Here is a 27,778-nt window from a genome sequence, read left to right as displayed (position 1 = left end):
GCATTATACTCACAGTCATTAACAGCACAGAGAGCTGCACTGTCCACCAGGCGGACCGCTGCCAAGTGATGGTCGGGCTCTGAAAGGTTACCTGTGTCCTGTTACAGTCACAATCACACACACACACACACAAACACACACACACACACACACACACACAGTACGTGCAAACACACACACTTTTTTGCTACAACGCAACTTTTGTTCTTGGTGAGGATTTACTTTTCACCACTTTAAGTTTTGTAACATTCATAAACAACAACGTTGCACCATGGCATAATTAAAGGTACATTCCACTGACTTTACACCTGAAGAGGCTTTCCAAAGGTGAGAACGCAGAAAGAGTTATCTTGGCGTGGGCTTGAGATCTGAAGTTTGTCACAGAAACCATAAACTAGACTAATTAATTAATGTTGAATGAAAGAAATGCAGAGTGTAAATGGTAGGAGCCAGTGTTTTTGGAGCAGAGCCGGACCGTGTTTGTGACTGAAACTCAGGATATCACACAAAAACAATCCCATTATAATGTTTGAGTAACAAACACAGTATTTCACAATAGCGGTTTATTATCAGTGGAGTGAAATCTTTCCAGCTCTTTCTCTTTGCTACATTTCTTTATAAATATCTTGTCATATTTCTGTGCTCCACAAATCTACAGGTTTGCCGTTGTGAGATTTTATTTTGAAAGTGTCCACAGGAAGTCACCTCATATTGTTCTGGCTGTCTTGACACTGGGAGCTCATCTTTTTATTTAATGTGAAGGAAGGAGGAGCTGCAGGTTTGTGTTTTTCTCAGTATATTAGACCCAGATAACGTTCTATTTGACTTCATTATCATTAAGCCACGGTGGTGTGACAGTGAGCTGTGTGTTTGTTTTCGTGCAGGAAAGGACCATGTAGAAAATGTTCCTGCAAACAACCTGACTCTACTCACACAAGGTGAGAAAACTACTTTATATTTACTTTTGGAAAATTGCCAAAAGACCGAATCAGTTTTGAAAGAGACATTTTAGACAGTAAATGAATCAATGGTTGGTGAATGGTGATGCCCATTGAGGACCGTAGTAGTGTGAGGTTGTACAGTGTGCTCAGTGTGTCTACAGTCCACAGTGGGCAGAGAGGATCATCAGTTCACATGAATTCTGGCGCTGGGCCTTCGCTCTTCCTCCTCTCACTTTCATTCCTTTTCATCCTCTTCTTGTTCCCTTTTGTTTCGTCGCCATCTCGGCTTTCGTCTGTTGCCACTGCCTCCCCTCTGAATTTCTCTCGTAGCTCAAAGGAAACCAGCCAAACCTGGTGCAGAACTCCGCTCTTCTCCCGGCAACGGGCATCGTATTATCGTGCCGTCATTCTCATGTTTCTGACTGTGTCCTCAGGATGTCTTGGCCTGTTTTGTACGCTCAGTTAGTCGGGGCGAACCGCCACTCCACCAGTCTGGGTAAAGTCTGGCTCTCGGTGCTGTTTATTTTCCGGGTCATGGTGCTGGTGGTCGCTGCTGAGAGCGTCTGGGGTGACGAGCAGTCTGACTTCACTTGTAACACACTACAGGTAGGCCACCCGGTCAGAAACGCCATCTTGTAAATGTTTCATTTCATTGTTGCACCAATCCGCGTTTCCGCCTCTGTTTTTCAGCCCGGCTGTGAAAACGTCTGCTACGATCAGTTCTTCCCCGTCTCCCACATCCGTCTATGGTGTCTTCAGCTGGTCTTTGTCTCCACGCCAACGCTCCTGGTTGCAATGTATGTGGCCTATCGGAACCACAGCGACAAGAAGAGGCTCCTGCAGGTGTGTGTACGGTTTCACCTGCCTGCCGCCCTGGTGGCAGGCGGACCTGGTCCTGTCATGGGTTGTCTCGTCAGGTTTGTGTCATGTCATGTCTTTTTAGGTAGTGATTTGTCTTGTTTTATCTTGTCATGTTTGTCTTGCTTTAATTTGTCATGTCTTGCTGTATCTTGTCATGATTTGCTTCATCTTGTCAAGTCTTGCTTTATCTTGTCATGTCTGTCTTGCTTTATCTTGTCATGTCTGTCTTGCTTTATCTTGTCATGTCTTGCTTTATCTTGTCATGACTTGCTTTATCTTGTCATGTCTGTCTTGCTTTATCTTGTCATGACTTGCTTTATCTTGTCATGTCTTGCTTTATCTTGTCATGACTTGCTTTATCTTGTCATGTCTGTCTTGCTTTATCTTGTCATGACTTGCTTTATCTTGTCATGTCTGTCTTGCTTTATCTTGTCATGACTTGCTTTATCTTGTCATGTCTGTCTTGCTTTATCTTGTCATGTCTTGCTTTATCTTGTCATGTCTTGTTTTATCTTGTCATGTCATGTCTGTCTTGCTTCATTTTGTCTTGTTGTAACATAATGTATGTTGCATGTTGTTTAGTTTTATTTTGTCATATCATGTTGCTTGACAGGGTTCTGGTAGAGCTGGTTTCCTCAGCAGCAAAGGCCAGGAGGAAGATCTGGAGACTCTAAAGAGAAGAAGACACCCGATCGCTGGTGCCCTCTGGTGGACGTACGCCTGCAGCCTGGTGTTTCGGTTGCTGTTTGAAGGAGGCTTCATGTACGATCTGCCGTGTTGCTGGTTTGGTACATTCATAACATGTCGCCTATCTGCACACAGCATGTGTCTTTGTCTCTCCAGGTATGCCCTCTATGTGGTATACGATGGTTTCCAGATGCCAAGGGTGGTGCAGTGTGACCAGTGGCCGTGTCCTAACCTGGTGGACTGCTTCATCTCCCGTCCTACCGAGAAAACCATCTTCACCGTCTTCATGGCCACTGCCTCCTCCATCTGCATGGTCCTTAACATGGCTGAACTTGCATATCTTGTTGCCAAGGCTGTCACTAGGTAGAGGTATTCATAAATCAGTCAGGTGATTAATTCAAATTTGAGGTCCTTCATCTGGGTTATCGAAGTGCAGAAAGTCCTTAAGTCCACAACTTCTTCCTTTTCAGGAGTCTCTGTAGTGAAGAGAGAAAAACATGCAGAAAATCCAGTCGAGAGAGGACGCAGAACAGGACAAACCAGAAGTCCCTTGTCTCAACCTGAGGAAGCAGGAACAAGGCGGACGACACATGCAGTTAAAAGACTTTAGAAACAAACTATTTACAAGTGGTACACATGTGAATGATCCACAACATGTGTAAATACATTTTAAAAAGTAAACATTTCCATGAGACCTATAATGTTTGAAATGTAACATTCAACAGGTGGAGAGGAGAGAATCGGTGTCAACAACTTAAAACTGTATTTTCACATGATACTCTCTGAGATTGTACATCAATACTTAATTGTCAATACTAAAATTAATTGAATATAAATGCACTCACTATTTCCTACTTTATGGACTTATCTTTATTGCATGCTCATCAAATAGTATGATTTAACAACAATAATAATCATTATTTGTATTATCATCATACCATGTAATTAATCTATTTAACTAATTAAATGTAATTACACCATGTGATTAATCGAGTCATAAAAGAAGTTAAACTATTTTGACAAAAGGAAAGAAATGGAGGAAACAGTGAAGAGATGACCAAGTTACCATGGTGAAATAGTTTGTGGTCTTCTCACAAACACCCTTGGTTATTTAAGGAGATGTAAAGTTCTGAAAGACATGCTAACTGTAATGCTATGCTGATTGGTTTTGTCATTTGTATTTCATTTAGTGCCGGTTTTATAAAAACATTTTTGGGTTTATTTGTCCTCATTTTTACAATTACTGCATATTTCCTGGACAACTTAGCGTCAGATAGGTAAGGTCAGGTAAGGTAAGGGAGTTTATTGTCATTGTAAAACATACAACAAAATTAAGTTGGCGACTCATCAGTCAGTACAGCAGTGCCAGGTAAAAACATGTAAAAACATGTATAAAAAAACATTAAGACAGGACATTCTAATTTAGAACAAGACATTTAAAAATAAATAAAACATGCAACACAGGCATCAATGGCTTAAAAGTGACAAAAGTGTTGTGTTATTGTCCATTTGTGTCCCCTCGCAGCACTGTCCGGTGTGAGCTGGGTGCGGTGGTGGGCATGGGGGTGATGGAGGAAACCGCTCTGGGGAAAAAGCTGTTCATCAGCCTGTTAGTCCGAGTTTTAATAGTCCTGAATCTTCTCCCTGATGGCAGTGGAACAAACAGAGAGTGACACGGGTGTGTGATGTCCTTGTAGATGTTGCTGGCTTTCTTCTGGAGACGGCCAGCATATACAGTGTCCAGGTCAGGGAGGGTAACTCCCACAATCCTCTGTGCTGTTCTAACCACCCGGACCAGGTCCCTCCTATTCTCTGCTGCAGCTGGAGTACCACACAGTAAAGCACTGGCAGAGGACGCGCTCTATCACACTTGTGTAGAAGTTAACTAGGAGCTCAGTGGGCAGGCCAGCTTGCTTTAGCTTCCTCAGAAAGAAGAGCCTCTGCTGGGCTTTCTTCACCAGGTGTAAAGTGTTCAGAGAGACCAAGTGAGGTCTTTGGTAATGTGGAGACCCAGGAATTTGATACTGTCCACCCTCTTCACCTCATCCCCACTTATGTAGAGTGGAGAGGGTGTGGTCTTCCTGGATCTCCTGAAGTCCACTATGACTTCCTTGGTCTTGGTGGTGTTCAGGACCAGATTGTTGTCCGAGCACCACTCAGTCAGATGTTGGACCTCCTGTTTGTAGTGAGTCTCGTCGTTGGAGACGAGTCCCACCACAGTGGTGTCATCGGCGAACTTTACAATTGTGTTTGAGGAATAGATGGGCGAGCAGTCCTGGGTGAAGAGGGTGAAGAGGGCCGGGCTGAGCACACAGCCCTGCGGTGCACCAGTGTTCAGGATGGTGGTTGTTGAAATCCGGTTCCCTATCCTCACATTCTGTGGTCTGTTTGTTAGAAAGTCCAGAATCCATGAACAGAGTGATGTGGAAAGTCCAAGGTTTTTGAGTTTATGCACCAGTTTATGGGGGATGATGGTATTGAAGGCAGAGCTGAAGTCAATGAAGAGCATCCTGACGTATGTGCTAGGGTGCTCCAGGTGAGACAGAGCTGTATGCAGTGTGATGGAGACCGCGTCCTCCGTAGACCTGTTTGCTCGGTACGCAAACTGGTGGCTGTCCAGATCTGCTGGGAGGATGTTCTTGATTTGTGATAGTATCATCCTCTCGAAGCACTTGGTGATGACTGGGGTCAGGGTGACTGGCCGGTAGTCGTTGAGGCAGGTGACTGCGGTCTTTCTCGGGACAGGGACAATGGTGGTGGCTTTAAGGCAGGTAGGGACTACAGCTTGTTGCAGGGAGAGGTTGAAGATGTTTGTGAAGACCCCTGCCAGCTGGTCGGCACAGGTCTTCATTGTGCGGCCTGACACTTTGTCTGGTCCCGCTGCCTTGGTGATGTAGATCCTCCTCAGAGCAGACCTCACCTGGTGGTGCTGGAGGAAGAGTGTCTGCTCCTCCTCCTTGGGCTGGGTCTCCTCAGCTGTTGCACCGCTGTGCTGTCTGTCAAAGCGGGCAAAGAATCGGTTCAGGGTGTTGGGGAGTTCACTGTCCTGACTGATCTGTGTGGTGCTACTCTTGTAGTCAGTCAAGGTTTTAATACCTCTCCACATGTTTCGGCGGTCGTTGTTCTCAAAGTGACTCTCAATGCGTTGTTTGTATCTGCGCTTGGCCTCCCTGATGCCCTTCTTCAGGTCCGTCCGGGCACTTTTGTAGGCCGGTATGTCACCAGACCTGAAAGCGGCGTCTCTTGCTCCAAGCAGTAGCCGCATGTTCATGTCCAGCCAGGGTTTCTGATTTGGGAACACTTTGAAGGTTTTGGTGGTCATCACTGTCTCTGTGCAAAAGTGTAGGTAGGCCAGGACAGCCGAGGTGTACTCCTCCAGGTCAGCTCCCTGTGCAAACACTTCCCAGTCCGTGCTTTCAAAGCAGTCCTGTAGAAGTGAAGCAGCATCCTCGCGCCATACTTGAATGGTTTTGACGACTGGTCTTGTTTTGCGTATTATTGGTTTATATGATGGAGTCATTATCAGAGAGAGGTGGTCAAATAAGCCGAGGTGTGGAGATGGTGCAGCTTTGTATGCTCCTGAGATGTTGGTGTACACCTGGTCTAAAATATTCTTGTCTCTAGTGGGGAAGCTTATATTTCTATGGAACTTGGGCAGCACTGTTTTTAGTTCTGTATGGTCGAAGTCTCCCGCCACAATCACAGCTCCCTCCGGATGAGCGTTTAGCTGGTTGCTAACAGTGCTGTGTAGCTCTTCCAGAGCTAGCTTCGTGTTAGCATGTGGTGGGATGTAAACAGCAGTGATCAAGATGGCAGAAAGTTCCCTTGGCAAGTAGAACGGTCTGCATTTCCCAGCCAGGTATTCTAGGTCCGGGGAGCAGTGTTTACCAATGATGTCCGTAGCTGTACACCAGTCATTGTTAACATATATGCACACACCTCCTCCTCTGCTCTTACCGGAGTCTGCAGTCCTGTCTCCTCGGTAAACCGTTCGACCCGCTAGCTCGATAGCTTCGTTGGGAACGGTACTGTCCAGCCAAGTCTCTGTGATTACCATCACACAGCTGCTCATGTTGTGCGATGTAATCCGTAGCCTCATTCTCCGGCGATCTTGTTGACGAGTGACCGGGAGTTTGCCAGGAAAAGACTCGGAAGAGTTGGTCGGTTGGGGTTAGCTCGTAGCCTAACCTACAGGCCGCTCCTCTTGCCCCGCTTCTGTCTTCTTTGCCGCCGCCTGCGGGGCCTCCTGGGTAGGATAAAGGCAACGTGCCCAGGCCCTCCCAGACGCAGGATCTCCGGTGGGATAGAGTCCAATATTTCAGATATTAGGCTGCGAAATATGAGGTATTTATATTACCAATACTACTACTACTGCCTACCACTTTTTTTTGTGGGTAGCAGTAGTTGTAGTCTAGTAGTAGCAGTAGGCTAGTAGTAGTAGCAGTAGTAGTAGTCGTAGGCTAGTAGTATCAGTAGTAGTAGTAGGCTAGTACGGTGATTTTCAACCAATGTGCCGTGGCACACCAGTGTGCCGTGAGAGATCGTCAGGTGTGCCGTGGGAAAATGTCCAATTTCACTTAATCGGTCCAAAGAAATATAATTTACTTGCCGCAAATAATTTTCCATTGTTGAGCGTCTGAGCCTGCAATATAGTGGCTGGCCTAGTAATGAGATACTCTTCCATGCCAGTAGGTAGAGCAATAATGACCTACAATATGCTGTATTATGCTACAATGTGACATTTTGTAACTTTTTTGGTTGTTGGTGTGCCGTATGATTTTTTTATTGTAGAAAAACACTGGACTAGTAGTAGTAGTAGTAGACTAGTAGTAGTAGTAGTAGTAGTAGTAGTAGTAGTAGTAGCAGTAGTAGTAGCAGTAATAGTAGTAGCAATAGGCTAGTGGTAGCAGCAGTAGTAGTAGCAGTAGTAGTAGTAGGCTAGTAGTAGTAGTAGGCTAGTGGGAGCAGTAGTAGTAGCAGTAGTAGCAGTAGTAGTGGTAGTAGTAGTAGTAGTAGTAGTAGTAGTAGCAATAGTAGCAGTAGACTAGTGGTAGCATCAGTAGTAGTAGCAGTAGTAGTAGTAGTAGTAGACTAGTGGGAGCAGTAGTAGTAGCCGTAGTAGTAGTAGTAGTAGTAGTAGTCGTAGTAGTAGTAGTAGTAGTAGTAGTGGTAGTAGTAGTAGTAGTAGTAGTAGTAGTAGTAGCAATAGTAGTAACTTTAGTAATGTTAGTTTGAAACAGTTATAAACTGCATTACATTTGGCTCGTTAGTGATGAAACCTGCCCCTACCTCCACACACACGCGCGCGCGCGCATACAAGCACGTACCTCCCCCCACACCACCCCCCTCGTGCGCCCCAGGCACGGGGACACCAATGTGTGACAGTGGCGGATGGCCTTGGCCACGCGGGACGCAGCCGCTGCCCTTCGCCTCCGGGAGACAGGTTCCACACGCGCCCTTTTTTAGACTAGACTGCCTCGTGTCTTTTTGTTCTCTCTCTCTCTCTCTCTCTCTCTCTCTCTCTCTCTCTCTCTCTCTCTCTCTCTCTCTCTCTCGCTCGCTCGCTCTCTCGCTCTCTCTCTGTGTCTCTCTCCCTCCCACTAATCTCACCAACTCCTCGCCCGCTCGCCCGGAGCCCACCCGCGGGAGTAAAAGAAAGGAGAGGGAGGAAAGGAGCGAGGGAAGGAGCGCGCGCTGCCGGGAGGGAGACGTGTTTCAGAAGAGAGGTAAGCAGCTGTGTGTGTGGCTGCAGTGGGAGGGAAGAGGAGGGATTATCATCCTTCCACCTGCTGGAGGATGAGCACCTCTCGTGCTGCGTTCACTTCCCTGTGGGAAAGACGGGCAGAGAGGAAGGCGCTAATAGTTCATCAATTAGTAGGGTGATTAGAGGCTTGATACTTGTCTAAAATTGGATACTAATTACTATTTATCATTAAAAACACATCAAACTGGGGTCCTGCACAGTGAATTGGGGTGTGTTGTACAATGTATAATAATATATAAACCTTAAAAGCTTGTTTCCCCATTACTAGCAACCCTTTTCTCCTAAAGTAGCTGTTTGGTCATTTTACTTTATTCAAACAGGTTGGTAAAGTTTCAACAATTCCGACTTTGCATCAAAACTGGACGTGTTGAATATAGTACATGTGTGTTATTTTATTATTTTGAATATGATGCTGTATTTTGAATATGTACGCAGGCTATACTTAAGACCAGTGTCCGTTATAGCACACTGCTGCTCCTTGTTCTCTGTTTATTCCGGGGTGCTTTTTTCAATGGACGTTACTTCCCTAGGAGCCAAAACATGGACATCCTTTTTTTATTCGTATAATTTTACAAATATTTAGCGTCTTTATTTACATTGGTGGCATTGTGCCTTTACACACCTTTTACACTCACTATATCTTTACTCATTAAGTCACCTCTGACGTGCACCATTATGCATCGTTACCAAAATACTATGCACCGTTGCACACTTTATGCACCTTTCATTTACCTTTAGGCAAACTATGTGCACTTTCTGTGTATCCTTGCCACCTGAGGATCAGTCCGTAGCTTAATTCCTCTCAGAATCAACATCGGTCATGGAGTAACCCGGTCATATGTAAGCTTGCCTTGGTTCATCTAACGGACTTAGAATGTTTATGGATGAGCATCTAACCAAAATCGTGCTTCTTGATTAGCTGGGCAACACAGAATAGTCTTTCGTGTGAACATTGCCGCTGTCCGCTTATCTTAAAAAGGTTTTCAGGGTGCATGCGGCAGGCCAAGAGTTAACTGTTTGGGCTGGTTTAGCACAAAGACCTCTGATCCATCAAAAGCACACGGCAGACAGGACAATGTCCATCTGGGAGCTTCTCTATTGTCTGTCTTGACAGATGGTATTTCATCACGTCAACACATCATGTACATGTACTCGGCCGCTGTTAGATCAGCGTATCAGGAGACAGTTACAGTACTCAGTAGTTTATTTACTGAGAGTAGTATTCCCTCCTCGCTCAGCTGTACTGTTTCGGAGAAGTCGAGAAAAAGTTTGTGGACTTCTTTTTAACCAAATGTATGAATTTGAGGAGGTGGATTCTGAAATGTTTATTGTATTAAGTTGCCAAGTGACAGAATACAACTTTATTAGGACCTTTACATTTCCTTTAATGACTTTCAGGGCTTTCTCAGACTTTGTGAGGGAAAAATTATATATAGAAGTCTTGGGTTTATTAGAGTCGTCACTGGCGTAGTGTGTGGTAACCGCAACTTTGCGTGAGCGTACATATCAGTCGATCCCAGGCAAACATTTGCCCTCCTCAGCATTCCTGGGATGTGATGAGTCCGGCATTCAACTGGGACGACCTGTTATCCACTCTTTCACTTCCCACAGATGGCCGGCCTTTGTCCACAAGCCAGCCAGCTCTGCAACGCGCACGCACATACACTAGTACACACAAAAAAACGCATGTGCATCTGCATGCACCAATTTTTACACATGCATATGCACTGATACCGATTCTAGTTCTGTTCCAGAGCTCCCTCTGAAAAGCCCCACAACCATATTGTCCTCCCTATATTTTAGGATTCGTGAATGCGTGCAGGTTTTAATGCAAAGTCTTCATTTCGGTAGAGAGTCACTAAACATGAACCCATGTACATGAGGTTTGGTAGTGTCGTACGATAAACTGACTCCATGCAGACGACGAGAATGAGCAGGAAATAAAAAGGGGTGAGATTTGATTTGAAAATTTGAAAGCAAATGTTAATTTTGTGTGATTTCTGTTAGAAAAGGACTTATAAAGTTGATTTTATCTCTTCTTTCCAGATACAGTTTTTCTTCTGATCTCTGGTCGATGGATTTGTCACTGACAATACAACAATATTGTAGTAAGTTGGCCTTCTCTTTTCTTATTATGACACTTTTTGTTTTCACCTCTGACCTGTTGTATTACTGAAAAGCCTTTTCAGCAGACTAGTAGCATATTTTTCTGCGGTAATTAGTCCTAGCGCCCAAAATGTGTATTAGTCCACCGCTGAAAATAGTTCCGAACAATTTATTTTAGTTTGAGAGATATTTGCTGAAAAGCTATTGTGCCCAGGTGTTAAAAAAAAAGACACAAAATATTCATATGGCAGATTTTTTAAACGTTATATCTTCAGTGTGGGGCCACAGACAGAGTAGAGAAGCTGAAAAGTATTGAGAGGCAAACTAACGCATCTGTTTTGGTCTTTTCATGAGAGAAATACAGACGTTTTCATTCCCTATTGCGTCTCTGTTTCTTTCTCCAGGCAGCAATTCTGCTCTCCTCTCGTTTTTTGTTGCCCCTCCTCACTGGGGCCTCCTGCGTTCTTCATCACAGACTCTTGCTTTCCTCTCCAGGCTAGAAAATCGAGTGAAGCATGGGTGACTGGAGCTTTCTGGGGCGGCTGCTGGAGAATGCTCAAGAACACTCCACTGTGATTGGAAAGGTGATGAACTGACTACTGATTAACTTCATAAATATGAAATTATATGACATCAAGTTCACCTCCTCCTCACACAATCTTTAGAAACCTGAATGGCCCAAATTTAGAGTTTTTGATTTCACAATTCTGCTTCAATATTTGATCTCATTGGAACACGGCAAGCAAAGTAGCTGAAACCTTTTCCTATCTGTCAGTCTCCATTTGGACTGACTTTTTAATCCTTCCTCCCCAGGTTTGGCTGACCGTCCTCTTCATCTTCCGCATCTTGGTGCTGGGCGCAGCAGCCGAGGAGGTTTGGGGCGACGAGCAGTCCGACTTTACTTGTAACACGCAGCAGCCTGGTTGCGAAAACGTCTGCTACGACGAGGCCTTCCCCATCTCCCACATCCGCTTCTGGGTGCTGCAGATCATCTTTGTCTCCACGCCCACCCTCATCTACCTGGGCCATGTGCTGCACATCGTCCGCATGGAGGAGAAGAGGCGGGAGAGGGAGGAGGAGCTCCGAAAGGCCGGGCGGCACCAGGAGGACCACGACCCCCTCTATCACAACGGAGTCGGCAACGGCGGAGGAGGAGGAGGAGGCGGCGGGAAGAAGGTGAAGCCGCCGATTCGCGACGAGCATGGGAAGATCCGCATCCGCGGGGCGTTGCTGAGGACCTACATCTTCAACATCATCTTCAAGACTCTGTTTGAGGTGGGCTTCATCCTGGGACAGTACTTCCTCTACGGCTTCCACCTGAGGCCGCTCTATAAATGTGGCCGCTGGCCCTGCCCCAATACTGTGGACTGCTTCATCTCCAGGTTAGACTGTAGGACTTTATGTTTGTGTGTCCCTGTGTGTGTGCCCCACTGGCGAGCTAACCACCGCCGCTCTGCGCGGCGCTCGTATGGCGGTTGCCCCTGATAGAGCGTGAAAGCGTCCTCAGGTTGACACTGTTAGCTCTGTTTGCGCTGTTCGTGTTGTTGGCAATGTTAGCTGCTGGCCGCCATGTTGAGAGCCACGTGGAGGCAATCCCTCGATATCCCTCCTATTCAAAACATCAAGCAATACGTGTGTAAAATGATTTAGCATTTCCTCTGTTATGTTATTACTTGATACGTTCCTCATTAATGCATTTGTGAACTAAACGTGGTTTTGCTCGTCTGATATTGCAGGCCCACAGAAAAGACCATCTTCATCATCTTCATGCTGGTGGTTGCCTGTGTCTCCCTGCTCCTCAACCTGCTGGAGATCTACCACCTGGGCTGGAAGAAAGTCAAGCAGGGGGTCACCAACGAGTTCGCCCCCGGCGGCGAGTCGCCGCTGCCGAGTGGGGACGAGCCTGGGAACGCGGAGACGATCCCTGAGCAGACGTCTCGGCCAGCGCTCGACTGTTTGCCGGCGTACGCCACCGTGACTGTGGTGGGGGTCGGGGCAGATAAGGGAGGAGCCTACAGTCCAACCGTAGCCCCCGCAGCAGTGATGGCCTCTATGCCCGCCAGATACAAGATGGACGCCACGTTGTTCCACACAGATGACTTCCTGTTGGAGGAGCTGCCCACTTCTTTTTACGGCGAGAAAGTACGTGTTGGGAGCAACGAGCAGCTGATGGCAATGGAGCAGAACTGGAGCAACATGGCGCTGGAACTCCACAACCTGGAAGGAAAAAACTCCTCCTCCTCATCTTCCTCCTACCCTCCTCCTCTTCCATCTCCTCCCGCCTCCGCCTCCTCCTCTCCTTACGAGGAGACCTCCCCGCCACTTCCACAAGGGGAGCAACACTCCACGTTTCCTACTCTTCCTCGTCACACCCCTCTTTCCCCCCTCGCACCAGAGGAGGTGGCGGTGGATGAGGAAAACACATCACCTGATGCGGTCCCCCGTGACGACTTCACCGTGGTTACCAGGGCTGAGATGCATCCGCCTCCTGCTTCCGCCGCGAGAGACGTCCTGAAGCCGAGTCGGCCCAGCAAGAGCGGCGGCGTCCGAGCTCGCCCCGACGACCTGGCGGTGTAGCTAAAACACACACACTCACACATTTACACAACCATGCAGACGTGCTGTGTACACACAGGAACCCTACATGAGCATTCTTTTCCCCCACATATGCATCACAGCATAAAACCACACGCACGCATGTCCTCCGGCAAAAGACATTTCTGCGAAGAAGACGCGCGAAGCTCAACCACGTTCAGCTGGAGGTGGCGGCTTATTTTAATCTCATTATTATGAACTAGAAGTAGGGATAGAAAGAGTTTGGCCAGACGTGAGCTCCTAGACCCGTATGAGGGGCGCTGCAGTAATCTCCTCGCAAACACATCTGGAGTCATTTCGGAGATAAGTAGAGAGTCGGCCGTGCACACGGGGATCCAACTCCATCCAACACTGACCAACATTTAAAAGCATCACGTTAATTCGCATCAAACTGAAATGAAATGGAAATGAAATATAGTTGGTACACATTTAAAAAGACATACAACAATAAAGCCCAATGGATATGTGCAGGGGGGAAGGATACCTATTGAAACTTAAAAAGAGAACTTACAACAAAAGTAATAAAAATAAAAAAGGCTAGCTGTTTCCCCCTGCCTCCAGTCTTTATGCTAAGCTAATCGACTTGTGGCTTTGCCTCCATAGTTAGCGAGCACACATGAGAGTGGTATCTATCCAGGAATTACCATATTTCTGGAAAATTCAAACTATTCCGTTAAACAATACGATCAGCACTGAGGATCTCCACCAGTGTTACAGCGCCTACCTTTTGACTGTACTGGCCAAACTCTCACTTTGCTTTGGATAAGGACAGGAGAGTAAACACATACACATACTCACACACACACACCTACACACACACACATATATATATATATATATATATATATATATATATATATATATATATATATATATATATATATATATATAGCCAGCACACAGACAAATAGGGAAAGGTTATTGTGATGATGACTAACTAATAAGTTTGGGAGCGTAGAGGCAGCAATGCCATATTATTTTATTTCCATCTATCTTTCATTTCTTTGCCGGGAGACATCCGAGGAGAGGTTTGCACTTTTGTTTCTTTATTTTCCTTAATTTTTTCTTTGTCACGTGATGATGGAGCTGAACAGTCCGTGGCGTCGCGTTGAGTCTGTCTGTGTGCGGCGTGACCGGCGCTCAGCCAGCCTGTAGTTTCAATGAAGAGAGGGATGCAGTGACCGATAAAGCAGTCCCACCCTGAGACGTAGTCCTTAGGCTTCACAGGTTGTGTGTTTGTGTGTGTGTGTGTGTGTGTGTGTGTGTGTGTGTGTGTGTGTGTGTGTGTGAGTTACCTTCATCTTGTTTCAGTGTTTACAAAATGACATCTCTGCAGTTACATCAGGGTAAACTATATAAAGTATATAAATATGTAAATATATATCATGATTGATAGTATTGATAGGCACTACAGGATGTTATACAGAACTAGCTAATTATAAGAAAAGTTAGTTTCTGGTCAAGTTGCAAATTTATAGCGACTTTTACCGAGAAGTGCTTTAGCGTTTTTTCTGACCCACCGGTCACTTTATGCAAAACTCCAGTGTGAGAAGACTTGAGGTAATTTAATGAAAGAATACACGATCAAGGGCTTAACCTACATTTACAGTAGCGCTGCAGCTTGAACAGAGCATAAAAATCCATACGGTTTCTTTCTGATGCTTGTGTTTGCAGTGTGATACAGAACTGTGGAGTTCTGTATAGGAGGACTCTCAGTTCATTTTCTAGACTAGCAGTAGGTTATACAGTAGCTTTTAGATTTTTATTTTGAAACAAAAAAAGAAAGTGCTAACTCTTATTTCTCTGTCAGTTCTTAACAGACATCCCACATAGGAATGTTCACTTTTCCTGTTCCTTCTCATTCATTCCTGCCAACAACGACAAAAAGCAAACAGAAAATGGCGGATATGAATTCCCTCCCCAGCAAGTTTCATTATATATATTCATATATATCATATTAAAATCAAATTATAAATGTTTTCATTCAGGAATTAAAATGCACCCTTTGAGCAAGTCCACAAAGGAGAGTGGTTTGGGGCGAACAGTGTTACGGATTTGTATCTCTTTGCGTTTCTCTCTAATCAGAATATGAGTTGATTATACTTGAAATAGTACTACTAGGTTACTACTACAATATTGTTTATATCACATGTGCCTCAATTGGCTTTCTTTTAGTTCAAATAATCTTAACTCAAGATCTCCTTCTACTCGCTTTTTTCCCGAACCTTTCAACCACATCTCACGGTCTTCGTGTTTTTCGTAGTCGTGCTCAGGTCGAGTTAAACGTTTTACCACCAGGTAATCGGCCCGTGACATCGTCTCGGGTTCATTCTCCTAAGAAGAAGACGGTCATGCTGCATGAGTCAGATTTTAGAGTGACTCCATTGATGTTTCTTTTCCAAATAAATCTAAATACTGGTAGCGTTGCTCATCTGCATTCATGGCAACTTGGAACATGTGTATCAGCTCAATAGTGAATACAAAGTTTGGAGTATTACAGCGAAGTAAGTGAAGTTAGCTCAATATTAGCACAGAGGCTAACTTCTTAACTTCTTTTTGCATATTGTATTAATGTTGTTAAAGATTGCACATTATCAAAACTGGTAGCTTTGTTTATCTAAAACATTTTCAAGGAATAGTTTGGTGGATGTTTTCCATTCTTTAGCAAAACTGACAGTCTCCTGGCTGTGGATTCATTTTTAATGGACGGCCCATGAGAGTGGTATTAAACTATTCTTTTAACTTATCCATCTGATTGTTTCAGTACCACGTGACAGATTCTCGCCTTGCATTTTAGAAAAAGTGAAAAGGAAGTGCATTCAAAAAGATGCATATTTGTATTTTTTATTATCGCTAGCTGGGAAACTTCAGGTAAAACTCTGGTACCTTTGCCGCCTAGATGTTCTGTCGCTGGGAACTGAAAACGTTCCCCTTCTATTTAGTTAAGCTGCGTCTGTTCTGTTATGGTCAACGATAACCTTTCTTTTGAAACCACAGAACATTGTTCTCACTGACTTCACAGACACGTTTACATTGTATGTGGTCACATCTTAAATGAGCTAATCTTAGCAAAACACTAGCTAACTAGCTAACGTACAGCTAACGCTCCATAAGGAGTTGGCCTCATGTCAGTGGCGTGACTAGCTTTAGAAGGCCTAATTTAGTAATGTACGATTTCCAACTTGTCATGAATGCAACCATTTAAATTCGAGGCATGATGCAGATTTGTACTCAAGTACAACACATTTTCTAAAGATAGGATGAACCATTAGTTCGATGCTGTTTGATGACTGTGTCGGATGTTTACATGTCTCTGATCAAACTGAGGTGCCAATAAACAACTTTAGCACACTACGCAGCTGAAGCATATAATCTATTTTTATTTTTAGAAAATAATTTATTCGCTGTGATGTGTAATATTTAATAAAAGATATTTAACAAACCAAAGATATTTGTGCCAAAGATATCACAATCCATGAAGGAATTTTAAAGAGATTATGCGTATCAATTATGGCTCCACCCAGACGATCAGTTTAACATTGCTTTCATGGATCTGAGAAATGATCTAGGAAAGAACAACTAAAATAAACACTTAAAATAAGACGTTGCGTCAAGCGTCGTCTCTAAAAGAGAACAAGGTTCATTTTACTTATTTCTATTGCTGAAAATGTTTTTCATAACATTGTTGTACCAAGCTGTTCTTAGTACCTTTGATATGTAGATAAAGAGTTGCACAGTTAGTTATAGGCCACTGTTCTGAGGATATGAAGATATTATAAATAGAAAAGAAAAAAGGGTGTCCTTGGAGGAGGGATATTAACATATTTTTGTTTATTTATGGAAATAACACTATCAAATTAGACTTGGGACATGAATTGAAACTGAAGTGATTGTTCTTTTCTGTCCTGAATATCGATTGAGAGACTTTTGGCTATTCCAACTTTTACACCACGAATGTGCCATGAATCCCAAAAATTAATCCCGCGATGGAAAACAGACGTTGTGTGATGGGATTTCCAACCAGCTGGGGAGCGACCCCCGCTATTACTCCCGTTGTAAAGCGACCGTTTTTGAAGACAAGTGCCTTGTGTCTGAACCTTTTTGTTAAGGAACATGTTGATGTAAATGTTCATTTACCTCAGATGTTTACAGAACTGTTACTGAATAAACTTTTTTTTGTACCAATAACTGTTTCCTGCCATGGTTGGCGTCTTCCTTTTTTTTCTGATTTTCAAGAACCCATGATTCAAAAAATGACGGCGAATTTTATTTGCTGCTCTTATCATTATGGGACTAAAATAGACAAGATAGATGTCTAAATGTTGTGACTTTTGCCGATTGCGATTGCGTCTTCTGCAGCTGTTCATGGTCCCCAGTGGAAGAATGTTCTTGGTGACCCTGTGACCTTTCCCGCCAACTGTAGCCAATGTCCAGCAAAAATGTCTACTCATCCGTGAGAAATATCAAAACCTAACATGCAGATTGGGATTTAATTTATTGATCAGATCCCCAGGGGATGAATCCTCTCCATTTCGGACATTTTTTTCTTTCCTTAGGTTAATGCCCCCTCTACCCCCCCAGTAAAACTAAATGAAATAAATAAAAGGATGCGTGTTTAATATTTTAGCATCATCACAGTGCCACATATTGATATTACGAGATAGCCGGCAGCTCTGTGTGCGCGATGCAAACACGGACTGTCTGCTATGCATGTGTGTGTTTGTGGTGGTGTTTCAATGTGTGTGTGTGTGTGTGTGTGTGTGTGTGTGTGTGTGTGTGTGTGAGTTCATGGCCTCGCCCATTAAGCTGTGCTGAGGCCAGCACTTCCTTTATGCTAGCTGAAAGTCCCGGGGATTTTGGCTGAACAAAAAAGCTCCAGGGAGTGAAAAGGCCTTGAATGCCTGCTAATGCCGTCCGACCTCTGGATTCTTGCAGGCTGCTGCGTACATGTCCATATGGTCCAATATGAGCACGGACAGTTGGGAAAATAACTGTATTTATTTTTATTTTCATGATTTTATAATTAAGTAACCACCATTTTTAGACATTATGGCCATAAACGTTGTGACTTGTGGAGGGTTTACATTTAAATTTTACATTAATTTGCATTAAAAGATTAACAGTTTTCTTTTGTTTGAGACACATTTTAAAGACCCAGCACAGTGACAGATATGCAGATGATAGCAATAAAACCAGTATTTTCTTGCTGCGAACATCTTGTTCTGTTTTTTGTTTTTTTATCGAGAGCCAATCTGTCAGAGATTCTGGCTCAGCTGGACGAGTGCTTCACTCTCAGGCTGCACGTCTATGCGGCCTCTTCAGGTTTTACACTGCTACTCAACATTGGTAAGTGAAGGAGGCATGTCTTTGTCCCTCTGGTTGTTCTCATCCAGCTGCTTTTCTTAGAAAAAAATAAAGTTTTGGCCACCAGCAATTCCTCTAAAAAGTCGAACAGAACTTTGTACTACATCTGATTGAAATCAGTGAAAAGTCCCCTCTTCCCAGCAGCTCCCTCTTCAGGTGATCCGAACGGAGAGTTCTCCATGAATTGCTTCTCTTGTGCAGCGTACTGCTTGTGAATTGATTCACAGGGCTCAAAACACTGCAGGGAACACAAGTAAATGGAGAGAACGTTGTCTGCATTAATTTGTACAGTAGGTCCTCTAGTGGACAAACTCTGTCATTACCTCATAAAGCTACTTTGGATTTTGTTCCTCATTATTGTTTTTGATTCACACCCAAACCAACAACAAATATTCTATTCAGTAACACTTCCTATGACCATGACAGTGATGCATTCTGAACATATTTTTAATGCGTTATAATTCGCTTATAGCCCTGTGTAACTACAGTTATAGCACTCATAAAAATGATTAAAGCTTGAGAACAATAATTATAAAGCATTGTATAGTGAAATATCATAATAATTGATAATTGGTGGTCACTCACTGACATTTTTCTTTTTGCAAGAATCATATAGTGTATTATAATTTCATAGTTGTAAAAAGTTGCATTCTTTTAATAACGTGTTACAGTCACTGTTATGATGCTTTTTAAAAGTGATTATAAGTTACTCTAAATGCTCATTGTTTGCTTTGAGTTAAGTGAAAAAGATTTTACCGATATTTTATTCATCAAACCATTTTATTCATCAAACAGCTCAAACTTCATGATGAGGTGGATTCATCAAAAGCTTACATGTTATCTATTCCACTCTCTAGTTTGACTGAGAAACTACTAATCCTGACATCCCAATATGGCGTTGGTAACAGGGAGAGACTGAGGGGCCATCCTGCTCATACCCAGTATCATGGGGGTCTCGTAGTGGTAATACTGCGAGCCCTTGAACAGATAAATTCCTTCCGCATTGCACATAGTGGCGTCGATGTCGGACATGGGCAACGGCACAGGCCTGTCGTTCACGACCCTGGGTGTGGCGGAAAGGTCCACGTCACTCATTGTCCTTCCTGTTGGAAGAAATAGATGATTACTTTAAAACAAAAATAGTATTTTCATCAAACCTTTGTTGCCAAGAGACATTCAAAATAACCCCCAAAAAATCACCAAAAAGCAAAATGAAAACCGTACCTTGGATTACATAAACTGTGTGTTGATTGGGACAGACAAAAGCTGCGTCCACATGTCCTTCAATGCCGAGCTCCTCCTTCAGGGTTTTAGGGTAGCCATCAATCAGGGTGTAGTGAACCGCTGTTTTATAGATGTAGATGTGATCATCCTGCAGGGGTTTAGTAGCACATGAGGTAATTTAGTATTAACGTCAACACAAACACACACATAGACGGGATGAGGTTGAACTTCCGCTGGTTATTTCAAAGTCTACCTTAATCAAGTACATGTTGTCATTGTAGGCAAAGGCGGCGTCCACCCCGTTGGTCACCTCCTTCCACGCCCTGATGATTGGGAAGGCGTGAAGGCCATCCTGACGGGTGTCCAGACGCATGTAAATTGGGCCTAAGCAGATGGGACTGAAGTCTTGTGAAAGCTTTACAGAAAGCTTGAAAGAAATGATCAACCATGGGAAATAAAAAATCCAAAGGAATAGTTTGGCATATTGACAGGAAGTAAGACGAGAAGATCAATACCACTCTCATACATGTGCGTTAAGGATAAAGAGCCAGCACGTGGTTAGCTATAGCTTAGCATAAAGGGGGAAGCAGCTGGCCTTGCTGGGAGGTACACTTTTTCACTTTAGTCAGATGACAGGAAGCTAGATGATAGATGAGAAGCTCAATACCACTCTCAAACATGTGCGTTAAGGATAAAGCTAGAGCCAACAGGTGGTTAGCTATAACTTAGCATAAAGGAGGCAACAGCTAGCCTTGCCAAAGGCTACCTTGCCAAAAGAATGTTTCTTACAGTACCTACAGCTTAATATTAAAGCTAAAGCTTAGTAATTAAAACATTGTATATTTTGTTTGTGATACTAGCAGCTCTACGTTTAGCATGTTAGCGCAGTAACATTAGCTAATTAGCACTAGCTACCTGCTTCTAGTATTTATGCTAAGCTAAGCTAATCACCTCCTGGCTCTAGCTTCATACCTCCTACTCTCAGCAAGAAAACAAATAAGCCTACTGTATTTCCCAAAATGTTGAACTATTTCTTTCAAGACTACCTTTTTATTTTTTTATTTTTTACTTTACCTGCAAATAGGTAACTTTTGCCTGCATCACCACTGGTGATGGCGCTCAACTTGGCCTCACTGCATTTCGGGACTTCATAGTGACCTCCATGACCTGCAGTCAAACACAGACGGTTGCACGATTACCCGAAAATATCTCTCAGAAAAAATGATTTAAACCAAACCGACAGACGAAACCCACCGGCGTTGGGGCAATGCATAAAGTAGGCGCGGGCGTCCTTCGGGTAGGGGCCGCTCACTTCCCCGGACACCGGGTGGAACCTGGTGAAATTGTGTCCGTGGAAACAGTAGTAGTGCTCCAGCCAGCGTAGAGCGGCGGTGCAGACAGGCAGGTGGGTCCATGTCTTGGTCTTCACTGTCCGTGTGGTGATATCATACACATGCACATCATGTCCTGTGTGGGGGGAATCATATGTTTTATTAATGATGTATCTATTTACAGTAGCCTAATATAAGACAGTTCTTTTGACACCAATTTTTTTTAGCATATGTCTAACCTTAACATTTCTATGTGTATTTGTTTGATATACTGATATACTTTTGACTAATAGTCCTACATGTATACAGCTGTTTTAAAACATCATGAGAAAATGTATTCCAGCAATTTTCCATCCACTAGGGGGCAGCATGATCTTACTATAATACTGAAATAATCAACTAATTCCATCATGCCTTCCGTTTAATTTGACATTATTTAGTGATAAATAAAATATATATAAAATATCTTTACAGTGAAGAACATACCCTTGAAGAACAGAACCGAGTCGGTCATGCACTCTCCTTTGGGACACTCCACGGCAGCATCCAGGTGCGAGGGGACTCCTGGGAAATCCTCCTGGATCTCTTTGGGATAGCCGTCCTCCAGACTGTGGTTGTAATAGCTGAACACCTTGTCATCCTGGGGGTTAACATTAGACAACGTGTGAGTACAGAGACATCGCTCTGGAGCTGGGAAAAGCGAAAAGCACCTGCGGGACCATACCAGGAAGAAGTAGATGTGGTCGTGGTCGTCTGGGTTCTCCACGTTGTGCATGCGGAAGGCGGCGTCTACGTGGCCGATGTGATGGAGGTCATCAAGCTCCTTGAAGGACTCATTGGCGAGCTGGGCTGCCCCGTGGAAGCCCTTCCACAAATGGCTGCCTGAAGGGAAAACATAATTTGTTTTCAATGCAATGAATATGGGCCTCTGGCTCAGGCCCTTGCTGGAAAATGAAATGCCTCAAAGTCTTTTTCAATCATCTTGGCATGATAATGAAGGCAACACTTGTGATATTCCTTCAGATATGTAAGCATCAGTGCATATGTTATTGGGTCAGATTAAATGAAGATAGGACGCAGCATTATTTAACTTCAATTCATTACTTAATTTAATTTCTGCCCATCAAAACATTCTTATGATGAATACATTTGAACATTACCTTTGCACAGACTGATAATCTAATAAAGTAAATCATAGTGAAGATGGAGAGGTTTTAGTAGAGGCTGTTAAGGTAGAAGCTACCAATTGTCCCACTTTGGTAAATTTGGATACAAATGTTCTCAGGTAGCTGTACAACTCATTTAATTTAATGCATATGTCAATATAAGGTTAAAAAAAATACATATAAAAACAATAATGTAGGCCTCTTTACAGGTTCCCATAATAAAAAAAGAAAAGACACCCATTGGTCTATTCAACCAGTTCATGCCTCATTTGAAGGCCAATACCTTCAGTGTAGTATCACAATTCATCGAGACATACCGGGTTATCACCTTTATTAATGTCTTAATTAATGCAGACGGTTTGAATATACTCAAAACTGATGAGCAGACATTGGAGCCACATTCGCCATTAGCAGCGCGGATACGCCCTCGAACACAAAGCAGCATAGGTAGGACATCTTTTATGTTTCTGGTTGTTTAAAGTGAAGTTTATTTGTCTCAGCTATGCACAGTGACATTGTGGGGCCGCAAGCATGACGTAGCAACATTGTTAGCACAACCGTCGCACACCGTTTGCATGTTTTCTGCGGCGCGCTCGTTTATTTGCTCGGTGTTGGAAGTTGAGTTTTGGGGAGAATGGTTACCACGAGCGGGTCGAGCCTCTCCTCGTTCTGTGGCTGTGCATAAAGACGACGTTGCGACATGTTAAACAAATCCCTTTCATGTGTTTGAACAACGTCCCGCGGTACCGGTGTTATGTCGAAGTTGGTCCCCGCGTTAACTCGTGTTTCCTGTTAAGATCATAGCACCCCCTCTGTGGTTGGGTATAAGGGGTAGGTTTAGGTTGTCAGTGTATTTTACACCTGGTTCAAAGGGATAATAGATAAAGACAATAACCCCAAAAGAAAATAAAGTGCATCATTATTTATACAAATATTCCACACCTTTGAAGAAGAAAGTGTTTCCTTTCTCGTCAGGAGTGATGGCATCAAACTCAATGCCTTCACAGCGGTCTGGTAGAGAAGCATCTGAACATGGAGAAAACAACACTTGTAACTATAGTACAGAACATGTGTATCAATAGAGAGAAAGGATCGTTCCTGTGAGAAGGCATGATTTAATTTGTTTATTAAAAACCCACCATCTACTCCTGCATCTTGTGGCGGCCTGAGGATGATAAAAAATAGATCCTTATTTTTCTGCAGTTCAGCATAGTATCACATTACATTTCATTTTCAAAAATGGTTGTCAGGGACAGCCACCAAAGTTAAGCAATTACTTTGTACTCTTGTATTGATCCAACTGGTGACCTCTGTGAGCCAGCAAATAGAGTGAATGCAACATGTGCATGAATGCACAGTGACTTGCACATTTCTGCTGACGAGAAAATACAGAAAAATATGAATGATCCAAATCAGTTACAGAGGGGGGACAAAATAATGGGAGCACCAAATAATTTTATGGGATTCAATGAAACAAAAAACAAAAGTAGCCCACGGACTTAAAAATTGACCCTCTTTGAAGGAGCCATTTACAGGGGTTTTGTATTGCATTATATTAAAAGCTATACTTTCTTTGAACCCCCTTTATTGATATTTATAAAATATCTGCACAGATTTGAAACACACACAAGTGAAGCATCCTGAGATCAGAATTAGAGCTTCCTGACACGATTGACCTATTTAGAGCGTAAATTCATTTCAAGATTAAAGAGTTAATTAATACTCACACAGGTCCTCCATTGGCGAGGGCAAGTGCTAAGCATAGAAACAGAGTTTTGGTGAGCAGCTCCATGCTGTACGGTCCTGATGAAGTCCTCTGGTGTGGAGTCTCACTGTGGAACGGAGCTGTACCTATGCAAAGCCTGCGCTTGTGCTTTTATCCTGAAATTTGTGTGGGTGGAAAAGTTAGGTAACAGTGTGTGTGTGTGTGTGTGTGTGTGCGTGTGTGTGTGTGTGTGTGTGTGTGTGTGTGTGTGTGTGTGTGTGTGTGTGCGCGTGTGTGCGCGTGTGTGTGTGTGTGTGTACATTGGACATTTGGTTGTTGCAAAATGAGGCTATGAGTAAGATTCACAATCTCTCCGTCTCTGGATTTCACATGAAAGTATTGATCTTTCTGGTTAAAATGTTACCACTTATAAATGCATGTTCTAGAAATCCTGGAAAATTGTTCTCTTATTTAGTTTGGTGACTAAATAAGAGAGTAATACACACACTTTGGGCAAAAACGGTCACCAGAGAAATATCTAAAAGAACTAAACCAGCCACAAGGCCTTAGGTGTGGTTGAGCAATAGTCCCAGTAACAACAGAATCATGCAAAATTGGATTTAAATCAAAGTTTAATTGTTTTAGTCAGAGAAATGTATAGTACAAAAATCATTAAGCCCCTCCCAAGCTTAAGATAACTACATTGTTTGATCTGTCGATTACACTGATAGATTATGCTTCTCAAATTTGTCTTGATTATTGATTTAATAAAATGTTTTGCAATTTTGGCATAATGTTATTGTATATCATTCAGGCAAACTGCATTATGGGCTGCCATGCTTTACTGTAATCAATTGAAAAAAACAATCCAAAGACTTGAGTAATTAAAAAAAAAGCATGCATTAGTACTTTTATCCACGCCTTTTTTTACTAAATAGATGTGATGAAAATGATTTGTACTAATCTTTTACTCATTATCATAATGCAAAAAGCACAAAGTACCATCACCAATTGAAATATCATCAATGGTCTTTGACAAAATAAAGTAGGTAGGAGGTAGAGGCTGCACATTATACTCACAGAAACTCACATTATAAGTTGAAAAAGGATATTATATTGCCTATTACAAATGTAACCCTCTCGCTGTATCATATCAATTAGTCTTAACTCTACGTCTTTGTTTCTTTCTGTCTTCGACATTCTCTGTGGTTCACTTGTAGCGGAAGATCTTGATGCAATGATTCATGCTGTCTGACACGACCATGTGGCCATCAGGGAGCAGCGCCAGGCCTCTAGGGCTACTCAGGCTGTCATTCACCAGAGGCCAGCCAACACCTTGAGATGGGTAGAGAAGAACGCGGTAGTGCTGCTTGCCCCAGTCTGCCACCAGGACGTCCCCATCGTTGTCAATGCAGAGACCCCAAGGGCAGGTCAGAACAGGCCCCAAGCCAGAACACACCCCGAGGATTCGGATAGTGTTCCAGCCGGGCTCCAGGACCCGGATGCATGGGACACGTCCAGTCTCATTTCCTCGTTCGGATACTGCCATGAGCCCAGTCGTGAGACAGGCTGCCACTAGGTAGGGTCTGTGGTACCCGGTCACCACAGTGCGCTCCAATCTGGCCCCGGTTTTAGGGTCTAGCTTGAGGGAAGTTAGGGTGCCACGCTTGATGTCAGCGATCAAGAACTCATCTTGACGGATAACAGTCACCCCTCTGGGAGCATCCAGCTCTTCGTTGGTGTAACCAATCAATGTCCCTCCAAATGTTTGCAGGAGGCGTCCATGACGGCTGAACACCAACACAGCTCGTTCAGCAGCACAGGTCAGGGCTATGAGGCCCTTTGAGTTAACAGCCACGTCAAAGTAGTTGCAGATGCGGGAAGACCTTTCTGATCTCGTAGGAGACACCTGCTGCACAATATTCTTCTGGAGATCAGTCACCTGAATGCGGGCGTTTCCACAATCTACTACAAATAGTTGCCCTTTGACAGTTGCATGGACGCCACTTGGAAGGTTGAAGTCACTGCGACCTGATCCTTGTTTTCCAAACTGTTTGACCAAAAACGCTGAGTCTAACGCAGTGGAACCACCCTCTTCCTCCAGTTCCCCCAAAGCTGTTACAACTTTCTCCTTATTGTCCTTGTTGTATTGCTGTGATTCCTTGCCTTGGTGTAATTTGTCTCCTTCAATGGCGGACATGGACAGAGATCTGCTCACTCGGTTTATTGTTAAAACCTGTGTAACACAAATCTGTGATCTTGATTGTCGCTCATTAGAGCTCAGGGTGTTCCTGTCAGAGTCTGTGCCGTTACCTTGTTCAAGAGTTGAAGGTTCAGAGGCAAGACGCATTCTGCAAACCTTCCTGATTCCACTACGCTCATCTTGGTCACTGTTAATCAGAGAACAAAGTTTACCTGAGAGTTCAGTGGTGGACATTGAGCGGCAGCGCTCTTGCTTGAGGGATCCATTAACTGGAGTATTCACAGTATAGGTGTAACAGGAATCCTCACTGTCCACTGGGGATGGAGGGCTTCCACTGTCCATTGAAAATTCATTTGAGTTATTTTTCTTTGGTAGGGTATGTCTAGAAAGTGGATGATGTCTGGTGGAAAGATTTACAAGACTGTGCCTGGAGAGTGAACCTTTGCGCCTAGTCTTTGGAGATATTGACACATAACTGCCTTTTGCATCAGTTTCTTCAGAAGGGCAGGATAGTTCTTCACATGAGACCAAGACAAGGGCCTTTTGCTTTCTCTTACTCTTCAGTGGGGAGTGCGTTCTTGTGCTATTTGGCCTGCCATCAGATTCATCACCTTCAGATTCTCCTTGACTGGAGGCCGGTGGGATAACAAGAAAAAGGTCTTTCCCCTGTGTGTCTGAACACGCAGACTCCACTTTCTCGTCTTGGGATGACTCAGATACACCACAATGTCTTGGTACGGGGGACTTTAAGGTGGGTGATTTGAGATAGTCCTCGTTCTCTGTTGAGCTTGATAGACGTAGTTTCCGGATAACACGCATGTTCCCAATGTTGGCCTTATTGCTCTCCTCTGGGCTATACCTTGGCCCAGCTCTGTTTGGTTGTGGCTCCTTTTGAATTTCAAGAGGGGTAATGTTGGAAAATGCTTTATCTCCTGAGTGCAAGGCACACTTTTGTCCTTCGACACCACAGACACCAATTGGGTAGGTCATATTTTGCTCTCGAACATCAATTTCCCCTAGGCTTAGGGTCTTGGACCCAGGGCTTGTTAGGAAACTGACCCTTTTCATTGTAAGAGAGATCTCCCAAGGTTGGGTGACCTCTGCCACTCCTCTTTGGAGTTGATTTTTGTTGGAACCACCTGCAGTACTGCCCCACCTTTGTATCTTTTCCTTCAGTTGTCCAATTTTTCTAAGTTGCTGGTCAACAAGGGACTGCACAACTCGCACCGCTGCGGCATTCTCCCTCTTCACCTGACTAAGGTGCCGCTGGGCATCTCGGTGGTCCGTCTCCACCTTCTCAAGAAGGCGACGCTCCTCTCTCTGAGCTTCAATCGCAGCACTGTCCAGCTCACGGTTCACCTCCTCTACTTCGGCCTCCTGCCGCTCCCTGAGGGTCCACAGTTCTCGTTCTCCTTGCTCTAGGTCGGAGAGGGCCTGAGTCACCCAGGGAGGTAGTAAAGTAAGAGATGTGGGTGTAAACATGGAGTCCTGTGGGGTGAAGGATAGGGGAGATGGAGAGGTCACATCTCTCTGTTTTGGAGTGCTGTGTGTCAGCAGGGCTGAGAACCCGAGGAGGGCTCTTCTCTCGGAATGAGACCGCACTAACATCGTGGATGGTAGATCGGAAGACTCAGATTTGCTGGGGTTTTATTTTTCGCTACTTTTTGAGTTTGTTTCTGTGAAGACAAAGAGAAAATGCAAACAACCAATGTGTTATCATAACCCTTACAACAAAGCATTCAGCAACATATATGTGCTTTTTACGGCACAAGAACAACTCAAATCAAAACAAGTCTGGTTTCGAACATTAATCCTGTAAATGAACCCTTCT

At 43.8% G+C, this 27,778-nt stretch overlaps 3 protein-coding genes across 3 annotated transcripts; 2 read left to right on the top strand and 1 right to left on the bottom strand.

Moving 5' to 3' along the window:
* Positions 1–904: 904 nt before the first annotated feature.
* LOC306752693 (gap junction beta-2 protein-like) lies at positions 905–3,053 on the top strand (the record flags this gene model as incomplete). The annotated part of the gene is made up of 6 exons (XM_079236487.1): positions 905–938; positions 1,376–1,547; positions 1,632–1,784; positions 2,416–2,564; positions 2,646–2,852; positions 2,960–3,053. Exons 2-6 carry the CDS (start codon positions 1,377–1,379, stop codon positions 3,051–3,053), a joined length of 774 nt encoding a protein of 257 aa, XP_079092613.1. The 5' UTR covers positions 905–938; position 1,376.
* A 7,821-nt stretch (positions 3,054–10,874) lies between these two features.
* On the top strand, positions 10,875–12,936 carry LOC306752691 (gap junction alpha-3 protein-like; the record flags this gene model as incomplete). Its single annotated transcript, XM_079236485.1, has 3 exons — positions 10,875–10,943; positions 11,173–11,741; positions 12,096–12,936. The coding sequence occupies 3 exons, from the start codon at positions 10,875–10,877 to the stop codon at positions 12,934–12,936; spliced, it is 1,479 nt and encodes a 492-aa protein (XP_079092611.1).
* Positions 12,937–19,191: 6,255 nt separating this feature from the next.
* Positions 19,192–23,831, bottom strand: hpxb (hemopexin b; the record flags this gene model as incomplete). Its single annotated transcript, XM_079237008.1, has 9 exons — positions 19,192–19,421; positions 19,543–19,690; positions 19,796–19,926; positions 20,617–20,709; positions 20,797–21,009; positions 21,360–21,513; positions 21,598–21,755; positions 22,982–23,093; positions 23,769–23,831. 9 exons carry the CDS (start codon positions 23,829–23,831, stop codon positions 19,192–19,194), a joined length of 1,302 nt encoding a protein of 433 aa, XP_079093134.1.
* Between the last annotated feature and the right edge of the window lie 3,947 nt (positions 23,832–27,778).

The sequence above is a fragment of the Taurulus bubalis genome (genome assembly GCF_910589615.1).
Source record: "Taurulus bubalis genome assembly, chromosome: 21".
NCBI lineage: Eukaryota > Metazoa > Chordata > Actinopteri > Perciformes > Cottidae > Taurulus > Taurulus bubalis.
Note: the sequence above shows the minus strand (reverse complement) of the source record. Positions and strands in the feature narration are given on the sequence as shown.